General features: G+C 41.5%; 1 protein-coding gene across 1 annotated transcript; it reads left to right on the top strand.

Annotated features, from left to right (window-relative positions):
• The first annotated feature begins 1,202 nt into the window (after positions 1-1,202).
• atp7a (ATPase copper transporting alpha) lies at positions 1,203-15,919 on the top strand. The gene is made up of 23 exons (XM_062394459.1): positions 1,203-1,446; positions 2,525-2,655; positions 3,974-4,478; positions 5,311-6,087; positions 6,333-6,536; positions 6,634-6,797; positions 7,019-7,180; positions 7,287-7,363; positions 7,575-7,797; positions 8,629-8,862; positions 8,994-9,085; positions 9,316-9,443; positions 9,917-10,071; positions 10,162-10,296; positions 10,445-10,639; positions 10,848-11,030; positions 11,128-11,341; positions 11,500-11,646; positions 11,793-11,935; positions 12,627-12,830; positions 13,275-13,392; positions 13,495-13,597; positions 14,000-15,919. The coding sequence occupies exons 2-23, from the start codon at positions 2,536-2,538 to the stop codon at positions 14,271-14,273; spliced, it is 4,557 nt and encodes a 1,518-aa protein (XP_062250443.1). The 5' UTR covers positions 1,203-1,446; positions 2,525-2,535; the 3' UTR covers positions 14,274-15,919.
• Positions 15,920-17,858: the final 1,939 nt, after the last annotated feature.

Here is a 17,858-nt window from a genome sequence, read left to right as displayed (position 1 = left end):
ACTATCAAACATAGTTACTGTATAGATTAAGAGATTTTTCAAAGTAAAGTCCTACATGTGTACAATCAAATCAGTTAATTTTTGGATATTTGCTCAATAAGTTCAGAGTGAGACTGATATGCCTGTGTTCAGGACCTCTCTGACTACCTACATACTGAATATCAAAGATTTTTACTGTATAGATTAAGAGATTTTTCAAAGTAAAGTCCAACATTTTCACTGTGGAAGAGATCATTTCAGGATATTTCAAAGTTCTATAAAAACACTTTGCTCAATAAGTTCAGAGAGAGACTGATATGCCTGTGTCCAGAACCTGTCTGACTACCTACATACTGATTATTACAACATTTTACTGTATAGTTTAAGAGTTTTTTCAAAGTAAAGTCCAACATTTTCACTGTGGAATAGATAATTTCAGGAAATTTCAAGTTCTATTAAAAACTCTTTGCTCAATAAGTTCAGAAAGAGACTGATATGCCTGTGTCCAGGACCTCTCTGACTACCTACATACTGACTATCAAACGTAGTTACTGTATAAATTAAGAGATTTTTCAAAGTAATTTGTGTTCTCTTTGCCCACAAAAATATGTGATCACATGATATAACAATAACGTTTAAAGATGTCTATAAACATTGGGGAGTAGAAGAAACAAAAGGAAACATGGGAGAAGTGAGATGAAATAATGAATTTGTTTTTACAAAATACAATAGCTCATTAGCTCAAGTGGTGACAAATACCTGGACCCAAACATAGAGATGCCGTCTTTACTCAGGTCAGGACCAGGTCAGGACACACAGGAAATATGAACAGTTCATGCAACAGGCTGCATTTTGAGTTACTGGACAGGAGTACCCCAGGGCAGTCGGGTTCGCACCCATCTTTTCTCATTACCATCAACTAATATAATGTTTATATTTTTACATTAAAATCTGACAATTAATCTGGTGTTGCTTTTCATCTCCATCATTTAAGATGTACCTATGGACCTTTTTGCACATGATCGACATGACAGTAGCACGTTGAAGTCCGTCCCTCAGATTTGTACAAGCATTGGAAATGTACAGAGTGTAAATTAGCTGCTCCTGTGTGTTCAGGCTCCATGTAACGGATCCACAGCCTGACAGACCAGACGCAGGGCAGCACGTCGGGCCTGTGTCTCCCAGCGCGGCTCCGCCTCTCTGAGCTGCTGCCGTAGGTCACGTCGGCGTCGGCGTGAGAAGCAGAAACAAAAACAGCCCTCGGAGCTGAATCTCGAGGAAACGGCGGAGGAGAAGTCTTCTTACAGCCGGCGCCGTTGTTCCCCTCATGCAGCACGATGACGGCCCGCGTCCACGTAGCTGTTTGTAACGCAGTGATGAGATGCTAGCTAGTTAGCTAGCTTCATTTGAGCCCCACCGCCTGACAGCCGATGTCCAGAGCCTGGAGCTAACTTCCTCCGGAGTAAGGTAAGAGCTGCCACTTTTCTTTCACCCTGACTTTAGTGTTGTAACAGGCGCCACATTTTACTAGCGATGTGAGTTTCTTGTGGACACCACAGCTAGCTCCTGATGAAAGGTTCTAGGTTCTCAGTTTGGTGAGTTTAGCAACAGGCAGGCAACTTGACTTGAAGTTTAACACATACTATTTAGCTGGGTCAAGCTAGCTCCCTGTTAGCTACCCTAACCATGGCTAAATGAAATTCAAGAAATAGAGCAACACAAGTCTCTAAACGTCTGAGAACTTCCTATTGTATTTGACTGCCTCAGGTTTAAAGAGCAGGTTTAGCGGGTCTTGGGTCTGTTTTCAGTGGTGACACTGAGTTTGTCTCTGAGACTGATATTTAATTTGTCTGGTAATGGAGAACCAGTGGCTAAAGTGAAACTTGTTCCTGCTCCCTGTCACGATTCCTTAAAGGAAGTCATGATATCTGCGGTTAAATGTCCCTGAATATGTCTCTTATCTGTCAGCCCGTCACTGAAATGCAGGAAGTTTTACTTTTGATGTAAGATAAATCATGTCAAACACCAACAGATTGATCTGAACATTTAAACGTTACAGGTTTAATAACCAGTTAGTTATATTTAGGGAAAGAAACATGAAGTTAATGACCCACCACAGTCATTTTACATTTTCTTATTCTTCAGGTACAAAGAAGCTTTGTTTTGTTTGGGCCTGAGGCAGGCATAGTGCTATAGCAGCATCGGCATGGCTTCAAAGATTCGTTCTAAACAGGATTATAATTTGTTTCTTTCCCAGTGTGTTGCATATATTTCTTAGAAATGGCAAACGAATCAAATCAGGCTTTTAAAATATAGAGAAATCTTGTTTTTTTTAGAATAAGTAGTAAGACTTTGATTTGAACAAGATGGCTTTTATTCGTCTAGTAAAACACTTACAAAAATGTACATACCTGTGTTTTTTTCCAGTATCCTAACACGATACGTTTGTTTGTATGGAAAGAGTAGAGTTTACTTTATTCACCCTGTGATGCTTTCAAGAACGACAATAAACAACAATAAACTTTGCTTCCTTTCGTCCTTTTAGACAAAACAACCATGACTCAGACAGTCAGTCTGTGTTCAGTTACCCTCGGGGTGGAGGGTATGACATGTGGCTCCTGTGTCCAGTCCATAGAGCAGCGGATTGGGTCTCTCCCAGGAGTGATGCATATAAAGGTAAATGCATTGTTTGCAAAGATAAAGGAAGATGTCTTGTATCTAGTAGCATTTTACTGTTTTTCCACATTGAGTTGCGGCTCTTAAAATCTCCTGACGCAGAATTTCTTGAATGCCACTTCCAGTTAAAAACAGGAACCGAAATCATATTGTTGTAATGATGAGGTCTGTATTTAACCCTGTGGACAGGGCAGATATATACAGATCATTACATTAAATAAAGCTCCTGCCCACTTCAGGGTAATACAGTTTGATTAATACCACAGTCCTTTTCCCTCAGGACCAGCTGGTCTGATTTACAATCAATATCTTGAGCCATTAGACAGACATAAGAGCTAAATTACAATAGTTGAGGCCTGTTGTTTTGTTTTCTGTGTGTTTACCCCTCTGGCTGTGGTTAAATGAGAATATAACATAATAATTTGCTCCAGATTTAGCTCTGCCCTTTCAGGGACTGTGACAGCAGGTCGAAATGCAGTCGTCTGCTCCCACAGGAAATGTAATTTGTGCCTTAACAGCATTCAATGTCTGGTTTGTTTTCTGGTAATCTATAAAGACAAGAGATCTGGGAGGAGTGAATCGATTTTTCTTTGTAGAACACTTATTGTCTGATCACCAGCTTTCCTTCATCTCCCATTCTCAGAAAGATGGTTAAGTCAAGAGGAAGGCCCAATCACTTATTAGCCCCACTCTATGATTTGTAACTCAAAGCTCAGTCTGGTGATCCCTGCAGTGTGTCACATGTTTGCTTTCTAGAAGGAAAAGAAGGAGAGCTAAGGGTCGTTCTGTTGACAGAACATGCTCTAAGCTTAACAAGGCCATGGACCCATTTTACTCTCTTTATAAAGTTAACCTCCATGCATGTTCACAATATAAAAGTAATTTCAAGGGTGTGTACAGTCACATAAGGCAAGCATGTTCTCTGTACTGTACGCTGTGCAATCAATAACATTGCTGACTCCACAGAACATTCTGAATAAAAATATTAGTCTGAATGTTTATTACTCTGAGTATTAACATCATGAATTTAGCCCTTTGGCAAAGGCCACCAACCTGCATCAAACACTTAATGTATGACTGGCTTGCTAACTAGCTAGTTACTGTTTAGATAGGGTTAGGGTTAGTAATTCTACAAATGGTTTTAGTAATATGTTGAAGGGAAGTCCCCCCCCCCCAGTATCTTGATGTTTGATATCATTATTAGCCTCTCAAAAATACAACTAAATATAGTTGTTGATTGCTGAATGGATTTAGCTTGAGTCTGATTTTTTTCACCCAGTGGTCTTGGGAAACCCCTAATGTGACTTTTATTTTGCAGGTGTCATTAGAGCAAAGAAATGCAACTGTCACATTTGACCCCAACCAACAGAGTCCAGAGTCTCTGACAGAGGCTATCGAGGACATGGGCTTTGAATCAAGTCTATCGGAGTCCGTCACAGCCACACCCATCTCCACAGAGACCCAGCATGTCTCCACCTCAGGCCTGGCCCCTGCAGCTCAAGATGAGGCTTTAGAGAAGCTATCCCAGATCGAGGGAGTCCTGGATGTCAGAGAGAGCCAGGTTCCCATGGGTCTCACTGTCACCTATGTTCCCTCCTTGACTTCACCCCTGCAGCTGAATGAGTTGGTGGCCAGCCTATCAGCTACGGAGATCCCCACACCCAGCAGTCCTGTGCAAAAAGGCCAGAATGTGTCCCCATCTGAAAGTAGGTCAGGAGATGTGGCACTCCTGAAGTTACGGATTGAAGGAATGACGTGCCACTCCTGCACCAGCACTATTGAAGGGAAGATCGGAAAACTGAAAGGGATTAACAAGATCAAAGGTGACGTACTTGACCCGTTAACAAGCTTGAGGTTATGTTACCTCACTGTCGAGCTAGCAGTGATTTTGTAACACATTACCTGCACTATGTGGAAAGCTCGTCTTTCAGGTTACAGGTGTACTATTATCGTGTCTCTTTATGTCCATTGCTAGCAGATCGCTCAGTGGGTTTTAACCATGACTCTTGAAATTTCTTTTAAGGAGGGACATGTAGACAGATAGGTTCAAGTTTTCAAAGAATTGTCATTGTGTATAAATTGGCTGCATAGTCTGCAAACTGTGTGCAGTATACTTTGTTAGTTAGCAGGATTATGCAAAAACTACTTGTCCAATTTCCATGAAATATTGTGGAGGGGTGGATTAGGAGGCAGTGAGGAACCCCTTAGATTTTTGAGCGGATCTAGATCAGAGAGGATTTTTTTTTTTCCTACACTTTCTTATTGTGAGATAGAGCGTATTTCGATATTTTATCAAATCCACAATGAACTTTTTATGAATCTTGATGGAGAAATTTGACATATTAAGGGGAATGATATCTATGAGTTTGTGCAATTTGGTGCAGATCCAAATACAAATCTGTATCAGTGAGTTAAAATGTGGATTAATAAGGGGGACTGTGGCCCTTGGCAGAGTTATGCACTCTACTAAGTGCCATTTTCGTTTCAAATTGAAAACTAATCTCAACCTTTTAAAGTTATAATTTGTGCTGCATTGAATGTAAACATCAGCAACATCTTTTCATGTCTAGTCACTTCCTGCTCTTTTGAAAAAAATAAATCTATTCTTTGTGCTGTGTTTGTATAACATTTTTCTCATGTCTTTATTTTCCACAGTTGTATTAGACTCTCAGGAAGCGACAGTCGTCTACCTGACTTACCTCATCACCGTCCAAACCATCATCGACCAGATTGCTGTGGCCGGCTTCAAGGCTTTTGTCAAGTCGAAGCCCCGCCCTCTGCAGCTGTCCCCCAGTGAAATCGAACGTTTGGTTGATTCTCAAAAACCACCTGTGTCTTCACCATCAGAGACTTCAGCGGAGACAGAAGTCTTCATAGACATAACACTTGTCATGCTCAGAGTAAAGGGCATGCACTGCCATTCCTGTGTGGTCAATATCCAGGACAATATCTCCATGCTGCCTGGTGTCTCCTCTGTGGAGGTCTCTCTGGAGAAGGAGAAGGCTTCCATCTGCCATGATCCTCTAAAGGTCACAGTGCCTCAGCTGCAGCAGGCAATTGAGGCGCTGCCTCCAGGACACTTCAAAACCCAACCCTGGGACTCAACTGACCCACTCAGTCCTGTATCCATATCGCCCACACCTGCCTTATCATCGCCTCGGAATGCAGGAGCAATCCAGGCCAAAGCTTCTGCTGCAAAGCCTTGTTTTACCCAGCCTCTGGCGTCTGTAGTTAATATTCACATTGAGGGCATGACTTGCAACTCTTGTGTCCAGTCCATTGAAGGCATGATCTCTCAAAGGAAAGGCGTGGTGTCAGCACAGGTCTCTCTGGCTGATCACCAGGGGATCTTTGAGTATGATCCCCTTTTGACCACACCAAAGGAGCTCAAGGAGGCTGTAGAGGACATGGGCTTTGACGCCTTCCTACCTGGTGAGAGGAGAGATGGTGTGATTGTTGAGTTAGAATTTTTTTTTACAAGTTGATAAAGCATTTTATTTGTGTGTTTTAAATATAGTATTGGTTGTAGATAGAGCTTTACTTTGATGCCCCCCAAGCATCTCCTCCTACAGCAGCTTCTGTTAATTTGAATCAGCCAATGAGGGTACTTGAAATGAGACTCCATTGCTGACTGCAAAATTGGCTTCCCTTTATCAACTATAATTTGTTCTCCACAGCCACCAATTCGCTGCTGCCTTCACCAGAGCCCCGTGTCTCAAAGTCTTCAAGTCTAGCACATGTGAAAGATATTGAGATGGACAGTGACTTACACAAAAAAGAACGCAACAGAGACGAGCAGTCAAAATGCTTCATTCAGATTGGAGGGATGACCTGTGCTTCCTGTGTGGCAAACATCGAAAGAAACCTTAAGAATGAACCTGGTCTGTAAAGGCGTAAAATGCTGACTTATTCCAATACTGTTTATCCATCTCATTGCTTTGATTAAGCGCTAAAGAGCAAATCTTTCATGTTGAACAGGTATCTACTCTGTTCTGGTGGCACTCATGGCCAGTAAAGCAGAAGTGCGTTACAACCCTGAGGTCATCGATCCTGTGAAGATAGCCGAGTGTGTGAAAGAGCTGGGCTTCACTGCCTCTGTGATGGAGAACTATGAAGGCTCAGACGGAAACCTAGAACTAGTGGTGAGTTAACGTAAAGTACTATTTAAACAAAGTGAATGTTGTATTAAAAAGGTGCATTGAACACAGTAACATTTAACTTGAAATAGAACAGTAATATTTCCATCATATTTGAGAAGACTGTTGAATACATGCAACGTTCTCCTCAGTGGATGTAATTAAACATTTCCTGTAATATATTTTTGTCCCTTTCTCTGCTTGTGCTTCTCTTCACCTTCTTTCAGGTCAGAGGAATGACGTGTGCCTCTTGTGTTCACAAAATTGAATCCAGCCTTATGAAAGAAAAGGGGATTATATATGCCTCGGTTGCCTTGGCAACCAACAAAGCACACGTTAAGTACGACTCAGAAATTGTAGGGCCACGAGACATCATCAAGCAGATAGAGGTATTACTCCTCCCTCACCTGGGAAACTTCATATATCTTCATTTGATTTAGAAATGCTAAACCATAAAAGGGTTTGTTTGACCATTGTGTTGAATTTTATTGGTAGAATCTCGGGTTTGAGGCGTCTTTGGTAAAGAGGGATCGTACTGCCAGTCACCTGGACCACAGCAAAGAGATACGACAGTAAGTAACTGATGCAGTGACATCGACACTGTATAAGGTTCCTTCAGAATTGATTATATAAGCACTATTTTACAGTATATTTGTGCCCTAATTCCTTATAGAGTGTTTAGAACTTTATGAAAATTTAAATTTTTCTGACAGAAATTAGGATTTAAAACTAAAATACAAACCATATTTAATCTCAAACACAGAAATATTTTCACTCTTTCAGATGGAGGAAATCTTTCCTGGTGAGCTTGTTTTTCTGTGTGCCTGTGATGGGCATGATGATGTACATGATGATCATGGACCACCAGATGAGTGTTTCACATCAGCACAATGCCACGGTGGAGGACCGCAACCATTACCACGCCACCATGTTCCTGGAGAGACAGCTGCTCCCAGGCCTCTCCATCATGAACCTCCTCTCCTTCCTCTTCTGTGTCCCTGTGCAGGTACATCTAAGGAATTCTTAAACTTAAAACACTTTTTAAGTTTGAACTAAGCCCTGAGTTGTTTTCTGACAGCAACAATGTATTTGATGATTTTTGTATAAGTTATCAGTAGTTTAAAAGAGCCAACTGAATACTAATGTGGAGAATCATCATTTTTTTCCAAATGCAATTTGTTTTCCTGAGAGATAAAAAAAAAAAATTGATAAATTCAAACTGAAGAAAGCTAATGAAAGCGAATGATCGACAGTGAAGTCCTTAGGTTGTCTATTTTTTTATATGAAGTATTTCAGTCTTGTTTTGACAGTGTTTGGTTGTTTTTCAGCTCCTCTATAATTGTTTTCCTCATTTTCTAATCACAGACTTTATAGGTGTGCATTTAGATTCGTTAACTGGATTTATAAAATCCTTTAATTCTTAACAATTAAAAGAATTAAGGAAAATTCAAACGTTTGTTCATTTGTATTGATTCTAAGAAGGCATTAAGTTTGATGCCTAAGTTTAATGGGTTCAGGTGACCTCTTCAATATAGGTTTTTGATTTCTAAGACATACTGGGACATTTTGAATGGCCATCGCTGTGGTAGTTGAAATCTTCATTTTATTTATTCTGGCTTGATAATTATGAAAAACTTTATTTGTGCTTCATGAAGAGAAATTGTTTTACCAAGCTTGGGATATGAGGCAGAATATTTGGTTGAGTTGTAAAATAATGCTTTATTTTGTAATGCAGCCTTGTGAACATGACGCGAAAACAGATTAAAGAGTCTTCAGGAGAGGTGAGCAAGTCTGAATGAAATACTTCTAATAAAGCCTCTGTTTTTCCTCTCCACAGTTTATCGGAGGTCGCTATTTCTACATTCAAGCTTACAAAGCAGTCAAACACCGATCTGCCAACATGGATGTGCTGATAGTTCTGGCTACCTCCATAGCGTTCACCTACTCGCTCGTCATCCTAATAGTGGCCATGGTGGAGAAGGCCAAAGTCAACCCCATCACCTTCTTCGACACGCCACCGATGCTCTTCGTCTTCATCTCGCTGGGACGCTGGCTAGAACAGATAGCTAAGGTTTAGCTCATTATAATTAACATTATTGTTATTATTTATGGCATCCAAATGTCCTTTTAAAAATGTTGGAATTATCATCGTCTTTAAATTAATAGTCAGAAATTGTTTTGTGTGTCACTTCTTTCATCCAGAGCAAGACGTCTGAGGCTTTGTCCAAGCTCATGTCTCTACAAGCTACTGAGGCCACAGTGGTCACTCTCAACAGTGACTTGTCCATTCTCAGGTACCTGTTCTCTACACTCACCTTTATTACAACCTTTCATATCTTGTTAAGTTGGTTTTAGATACCAACAAATGCAAATGTTTGCTGTTTAAATATCATTACAAGGGTCATAATCAACGCTGCTTATTCTGCATAAACAAGCTGCGAGTGATTTTCCACAGCAAGAATAGAAGACATATTTTGGCCAATTCCATCTGAGACACAGACTTAATCTCTGTTCTGTTGTTCAGTGAGGAGCAGGTGGATGTTGAGCTGGTGCAGAGGGGTGACGTGGTGAAAGTCGTCCCCGGGGGGAAGTTTCCAGTGGATGGCAGGGTCATTGAAGGACACTCAATGGCTGACGAGTCTCTAATCACAGGTTCGTCCAATTGACTGAGAGATCAAGTATCTTTTATCGGCACGATTTGTGTGTGGTGTAAATAATATGCTCAAATCTAGCCATTCAGAAGTCAACCAGTGTAAGCAAGACGTTTCTTCACACATTTCCTTCCTGAGATGTGTGTCTCTTAGTTCTTTTACCATTTGAAAGAAGCTACTAAAACAGGATTGAGACGAGAATCTGAAAATTTAACACCAGCATCTTGCATAGTACAATTCAAAATAGATAGTTCAATAATTTCCTCATAATATTCTTCAGTGGTGAAACCTGGTTATGCAATATCCTCACAGACCATATCTACAATTGGCTAAATGTATCAACTTTTAAATTGCTACCACCATCAAACAAGTTGGACATGAAGCTCCAGTATTTACTCTGGGTGACCAGCTCCTGTTTCCTGCTGCTGCCTTGTACTGATGTGTTTCTAAGCAGCTGTTTCTCCGTGTCTCCAGGTGAAGCCATGCCAGTGACGAAGAAGCCAGGGAGCATTGTGATTGCAGGCTCCATTAACCAGAACGGCTCTCTGCTCGTCAGTGCTACACATGTCGGCATGGACACAACGCTGTCTCAGATTGTCAAACTGGTGGAGGAGGCTCAGACTTCGAAGGTGAAGTATGCGTTTTCTGCACCATATCTCCCCGCGTGTCGGGTAACATTGATTGGGAAGGTGTGTAATTTCTCAAATTGTATTTCCCAGGCTCCAATCCAGCAGTATGCAGATAAGATCAGTGGCTACTTCGTACCCTTCATTGTTGTCGTATCCGTGCTGACGCTGGTCGCATGGATCATCATTGGGTTTTTAGATTTCGCGCTTGTGGAGAAGTACTTTCCTGTGAGTGATCTTTTCAGTCTGACTGAGCATCAGGAAATGACATTTCTTCTTCTCTATTCCTTTTGTAGTGATAAAAAAGCAAAAACATGACTGCATATGGCTGTGTTTTGAATGTATCTGATGATGTTGCCCCATTTCCTCCCTCCAGGGTTATGACAAGAGCATTTCCAGGTCCGAGGCAGTGATTCGCTTTGCCTTCCAGGCCTCCATAACAGTGTTATGCATCGCCTGTCCCTGTTCCCTTGGCTTGGCAACCCCGACAGCTGTCATGGTGGGCACCGGAGTTGGAGCCCAAAATGGCATTCTGATAAAGGGAGGAGAGCCCCTTGAGATGGCACATAAGGTGTGTTAATGATGACACCCTGACACCCCTGATACTGTGTATAGTCAGCCAGTCATGTAACAGACCATCTGTCATTTTAAACACATAATGGCTCTGATTCACAAGCTTACGGAACAAATTAGTACAGATGTACTGTAGCTGTGAATAACAATCCTAAAGCATTAAAGTATTTCAGGCTCACTTCTCTCGTACCCACTTTTGCGTACAGGTACAGATAGTGGTGTTTGATAAGACTGGGACCATCACATATGGTGCTCCAAAGGTTATCCAAGTCAAGATAGTTGTGGAGGGGAACAAGATGCCTCGTTCCCGCCTGCTGGCCATCGTGGGTACTAGTGAGAACAACAGTGAACACCCTCTGGGTTCAGCTATCACCAAGTACTGCAAACAGGTTGGTCTCTACCTTGAATTTAACCCCCACACTCCACGATTCTCTACATATTCTAGATTTGTAACATGTTATATAAAACATCCATTTCTGTGTGCAGGAGCTTGGCACGGAGTCTCTTGGCACATGCACAAACTTCCAGGCGGTGCCGGGCTGTGGCATCAGCTGTCAGGTCAGCAACACGGAGACCCTGCTGAAACAGGCGGACAGCGACAGTGAAGACAACAACCAGCGGAACAACGTCCTCATTCAAATCAGTGACACCCGGACCACCACCAGCTCCCATCCACTCATCATGGACCCACAGCCTCTGAGTAAGTTGGGAAATGGAATCCTTTTGTTATGGTCGTGTATTCAGCAGAAGTACTTAAATCTTATGGTCTTATTCTTTCTATCATGATTTAATGCAATAAAGGAACCTTTGCTCATTCACCTTAATGTTTCCTTGCTGTTGTCTAACTTGTTTGTTCAGGCTGCGTCCAGACAGCCACTTATGTTGTGCTGATTGGCAACAGAGAGTGGATGAGGAGGAACTGCTTGCAGATCAGCCCTGATATAGATGAGGCCATGGTGGAGCATGAGCGCAGAGGACGCACTGCTGTTCTAGTAGCTGTAGATGGTAAAGTAGTGCAGTTTAAGTGCAAGGCTCATATATGTTCTTTATTTCTTTTCTTTTTTTCATTTCTTACTGGTTAGATTTATATTATCCTTTAAAATAAGTGTTGACAATATAGTTTATTGTTAAACATTTGTGTTTGTGTGTAGACCTGCTGTGTGCGATGATAGCCATTGCTGACACGGTGAAACCTGAGGCTGAACTTGCCGTACGCACGCTCACCGACATGGGGCTGGAAGTTGTGCTGATGACCGGAGACAACAGCAAGACGGCACGAGCTATTGCTGCTCAGGTACGAAGAGACGCCACTACCTTTTAGTATTAAATGATATCACTGTTGCTCTATTTACACCTGACGTTCACACTACCCCCCGGTTTTAAAACAGAGAATTCTGGGAACGCTGCTGGCCCCATTTTAGTTTGAAAATCCAGGACTGCTTTGTTGTTTACTACAGACCGGCAAAAATGGAGATGCTTGGAAACACTGAAGCAGCCATATTAACCGCATTTGCTTCCTGTTTTGCTCTTATCAGTCTCGACTTGACTAGTGGCTGCAAAAGCAAAATGTCATGAACACTCTTCAATCGAAAAACAATTCCCCTGTTTTACTTTTCATCATTGCTGTTTCTCATTTCTCACTGCACACGCCCAGTGTAGGTTCATGGTCACGTGATACAAGTTTTCATGTGTGGTGGAGATTGCCATGTTTTAATATTATAACCGTCTTACAGATTAAGCCGGACAGACTGACAGCTTTTAAGTGATAATCTTCCCTTTTATGCAAACTTTAAAAAAAAATGTTAAATACATTTTGCTGAGAAGAAACTATCACCAATGTTGATATAAAAGTACAAAGTAATGTCTGAAGATTATTTATAAATGATCAACATTTTTTTACACTCTAATCCTATAGTCCTACCATTTTAGTGCATTCATTAATCCATCATGTTTCCTTGTGTTGTCGGTCTGTGCTTGTCCTCCAGGTTGGAATCAAGAAGGTGTTTGCTGAGGTGCTTCCCTCCCACAAGGTGGCCAAGGTGGAACAGCTGCAGCAGGAGGGCAAGATAGTCGCCATGGTGGGTGACGGTGTAAACGACTCGCCCGCTCTGGCCATGGCTGACGTGGGCATCGCCATAGGAACTGGAACAGATGTGGCCATAGAAGCAGCAGATGTGGTGTTGATCAGGGTGAGATCAAATAAGAAAGAATAGAAAAAATAGTACAGAAATACAGTTATCACACATTACAAGTACACAGAGAGTGAAACAAATAACTTTTTTTACAAAAACAAGAAGAGTACCTTAAGTCTCAGTTAAGGGCTTTAAGATTTCCTTTTTTAAATTAATTAAAAAAAATTGTCATTGATTAATATCTCTGATTTAAACATCACCTGTTTCATAAATGGCAAATGTCACATTTCAGTCTGGCAGCACAGAAGCTGTGTGAATCTACAGTATCACAGTAAATGTACAGTAATCAACACAGTATTATGTCATTACTGAAACCATAAGAATAATACAAATGATTCTTAAATATGTAAATCTGAAACCTAAGACCTGTGCTGTGCATAGCACTTATTATCTGATATAACTAGTTTTCATGTAACCTCTTGTTTCTGGTCTTGTCCACAGAACGACCTCCTGGACGTGGTGGGGAGCATTGACCTCTCTAAGAAGACTGTCAGGAGGATCAGGATCAACTTTATATTTGCTCTGATCTACAACCTGGTTGGCATTCCTCTTGCTGCTGGTAGGTGACCGCAAACAATCACCAGATATATTTGAAGTCAATCATAACACTGACTATGATCATTTTGACTGCAGCAGTAATATGAACTTTGTCTGTTCACAGGCATATTCCTTCCCATTGGTCTGGTGTTACAGCCATGGATGGGCTCTGCTGCGATGGCTCTGTCGTCTGTCTCTGTGGTTGTGTCCTCTCTTCTACTCAAATGGTAACGAGGAAATAAATTAATAATTCATTTTTTCTTGCCTTGAGAATAATCATCTAAAACACAAACTCTGGAGGATTTCCGTAGACTTGGGTCCGGTATTTCTCCGGAGTTTGCCTGTCACATATGAACTTGGTTTACGGCACATTGACTCTGCCGTCATCACCAAAAGCTCTCTTGACAACTTTGTCCATTAGTGTCTACTAGAGGTATCTCTTACTGTGTTCTTACATTAGCTTATTCGCACGTTCTCCAGAGTTCTCACCAGGAGGCTGGCAGGAGAACCTCCGGAGGCACTGACTACATTGTTTTCTCACATACAGAGTTCAGTGTGGGTCTGAAAGCAGCTTAAAACCTTTTTCCGAATCCCCTTCCAAATTTGTCTTCCTCTGTGTTATTTTCCAGTTACACTAAACCCACTGCGGAGATGTTGGAGGCTCGACTGGGAAACAGCAGCAGGCGGCAGGGCAGCCTGTCTGATGTCAGCATCCACATCGGCATGGGTGACGTTCGTCGTCCCTCCCCCAAACTCAGCCTGCTGGACCGCATCGTCACCTACAGCCGGGCCTCGATCAACTCCCTGCGGTCCGACCGGCACTCGCTTAACAGTTTGGCTCTCAGTGAGCCCGACAAACACTCTCTGTTGGTGGGGGAGGCGCAGTGCGAGGAGTTCTGCTGAATACATAAGACTCACGTGGTCTTGCAATGACTTTTGTGAGCTGGAGCAGATAGTAACTGCATTAATTCAACACTGGGCCTTGCTGACAGGGTTTCTATTGAATAGTGGCCCATCCATCTGCTGTAGGTGCCTCAGGGCAGCACTGTTGACTTGCTATTGTGCCCCTTGTTTTCTTTTAGCTCACCCAGTGGATCACATGCACTTCAGAGCATGCTGGGGTAGTTTCTCCTCCTTCAGCAGCAGACTATCTTTTGTTGAGGTAACTGCCCTCAGGCATTAACACATTGACACGTCGGTCACTGTGTGAGTGTACACAGGCATGAAGCGTCTTTAAAGCCTTGTAGCAGGTTTCCACATCCAGGAAGCAGAGTGATGATCAGCTGTGCAGCTGTGGTCACCTGCAAGTACAATCTTTAACATCTATCCAAAGACATTATAACAGTGGTGCTGTTTGTGAGAGTCGACACTACAGAGTTATACTTTAAAGAATTTTCCTAACGCGGAAAAGTATAGTAACACTTGTATTATTCTATTCCAGAGTATTTATGTTAACTTTATTTATCTTTTTTCATATATCCTGTGGAACAATGAAGTTGTTGAATCAAAATGCCAATTTTTTATTTCAGTCTCCCAAAATATTTAAATACTGAGCAGCATCCAGACATAAAACCTCTATCTTAAAACTTGTTACCTGCTGCAAACTTGAGTTTGTGCAAAACATCTGTGAAGTGAAACAGAATGTGAGTTTGACCCAAGTGCCAATTGAAATGCCACATCGGCAAAGTCCAACACATTCCAAAGATAACACGGTAGTACAGATGTTACCTTGGACACAATGTGCACAGAGTGGGAACCAAGACGAGGTCAAAGCAGAGAGGAACATCCGACTGGGAATTGTGAAGCCGACTATAGACTCTGGTCTGTGGTTGTGTCATCCCTCTGCATCTTTAGTTAATTATACAACATGTGTGTTAGTGAATGTGAACATTACTCATTGTCGAACAGAAATTATTACATGTATGTAGTGTTGTTGGTGCTTTGGTTACTCAACTTGCCTGCTGCAAACATTAGGTTTGTGTTATGAAAAGGCTGTACTTTAAATGTGTGTGTGTTCTTTTTGCCATCGCACTCAGCAATTCTTCATTTCTGCTTTTTACGTATGATGATTATTATTCATGCTGTTGGTCCTTGAACCGGGAGAACCAGGAAGCCCAGCAGGTTCAGACTAAACACAAGTGTGTCCCAACACCTCCACCAAATGAGTTACTGAGATACACAATTTACATAAAATCCAATTGTACGGTTGTAATTTTAAATCAAATCTTGAAATTGCTTAAGGAGATTTAAAGTGATCTCAGAGATGTTTTTGCTTCACTTTCTGCTGTATTGAATCACTTTTGTGCAGCTATTCTGTGACTTTTTGTGTCCAAAAAGAGCCATCAGATTGGTCTGCCGTTTTCCCAGGATGCATTGTGATCACAGCTTCTTAGAGTCACATTGCCGATCTGTAGTGTTTGCGCATTGCTTGGTGAAAAGGGTCCATTCAGTTGTGTGTGTGCAGGTAAATGAAGTGAGTCCATGCTTCCCATCTTTCATTGTTCTTCTGAACAGTATGTGCCTTGGAATAAAACGCTTTTGTAACGTCACCCTGCTGTATTCACTTTGAGCCAGAAGGTGGTGCTGTTGAGCCATGTGCCCGTCATTTAAAAAACACCAGGGACAAGATTTCATCAACTTTATTTCATCCAGTTAGGCTAAACATTACATCACCCCAGTGTACTGCTAAACAATCAAGTACAATTTTCTGTCATCTTTTCTAAAAAAACAAGATTGGTTTGAATTGACTTTTCTCATGAGTCTATTTGTATCACTTTGGCTGTAGTGACATGATTTGGTAGATTGACGCTTGTGAACATGTTAAGTTAATATTATTAACAAATTAAGGAGAAATTGGTTTTCATCAGACACAGAGGTTAAGGGACACTCAGAAATCACATAAACCAAAGGGTAAATTTAGTGTTATTCTTCTTCTCTTACTCCACCATGGATCATTGAAAAGCATCGCAGTCAGGAAACTGAACAGGTTCAGTAACTTGTGCAGCATTTTAAATGTGTTAGAATATTGTGCTTTGCTCGACTAAACGCAACATGAAACAGCTGCAAATTGAAAAAACGCTACATTCAGTTACCTTGAACACTAGAATAACAAACCAGCTACGGGGAACAGCTCTGACTCCAACGTATCTCTGTGGAAACACTGACCATCTGAAAGTTACTTTTACAGCAATATATAATATATATATATATTTATATATAAGTAGATTTACAGTATATTAAACATTTAACACCTTACGGAAATCACACACTTCTTCACTAATGAGCAAAAGATGCAATCGAATAAAATCAATGTTCCCAAGCAGTGGATGATTTCAAATTTGAAACATTTGCATTGTCTGGACCAAATGATTTCAACATACACCGGGTCCTATAGAGTCACAGCTAAAAATCATTTAAAGTTAAAGATTTACGTTTTGTGGCTTCAGTCTATCTTTTTCCACCTCATCCCTGATTTTTAAAAGGTCTAGTAATAAAACTGGTCTCAGTTTAACTTTGCGTGGTGGGATACAGGAGCTGCTAATGCGGCACGGAACGGCCTCCAGCTTTAGGGATGAATGCAATCTGGTATTCCGGCTGATAAAACACTGTTTACCCGACTGACAATATCATGTGAATACTGACTACTGCAGCCAAGGAACAGAACAAAAGTTACAACATCACTCTTCACCTGCTGCATCAGCTCACCAGGCCGGCGGTAGTGATGTAACTGTGTGTAATAACTGAGGTGTACATGCTGGATTTCTCACTCGGAGCAAAACATCATGAAACACAAAGCAGGGGGTCGTCGAGGAAGGTTTTAGCGGAAGGATTCCACGCTCCTCACACTCGCCAGAATAAGACCAGAGCGATTCGGCCTCATGTTTCACAGGATTTAAACGGGTCAATTTAAATATCACACAAAAGAAAATTCAGGTGGATCCTTCTCTGTACCATTCTCCTCTTCAAAAATACTACAATGAGAATAAACTATCCCCAATAGTTCCCAATACTGTAATCCATATCTAACATAGAATGCCAAATGTACATATAAATGCACAACAACAACAACAACTTAAAACAAATTGTCACATCAGTCTAAAATGGGCCATATTGTGCGGTGAAACCTGTCAGGATGCTGCATTAAGCTTCAGCAGAGAGAGACCTTACAAGTCTGAGTAAAGCATGAACGACATGTTCCATCTTAGTGGGATCCTAAACCGTCTGTGATCAGAAATTCCTGATTAAATAATGGAAAGCGTGGACTATGGAAACGAGAGCATGTTTTATTGCTCTCCTGAACGGAGCCTCAGAGTGACTGCATACACACAGACCCGTGTGGTTTTAAGAGAATCCATGGTTATATCCCATCATGCTCGTGTGCGGAGTGGTTTGTTCATGCGAGTTTTACAAGCAGAATAGGTAGTACGATTAACACTGATTATTAAGACATTGAATAGCACCGTGTTAGTCCCTACATGGTTGCCACCA

This window comes from Platichthys flesus, chromosome 8 (genome assembly GCF_949316205.1).
Source record: "Platichthys flesus chromosome 8, fPlaFle2.1, whole genome shotgun sequence".
In the NCBI taxonomy this organism is placed as follows: Eukaryota; Metazoa; Chordata; class Actinopteri; order Pleuronectiformes; family Pleuronectidae; genus Platichthys; species Platichthys flesus.
Note: the sequence above shows the minus strand (reverse complement) of the source record. Positions and strands in the feature narration are given on the sequence as shown.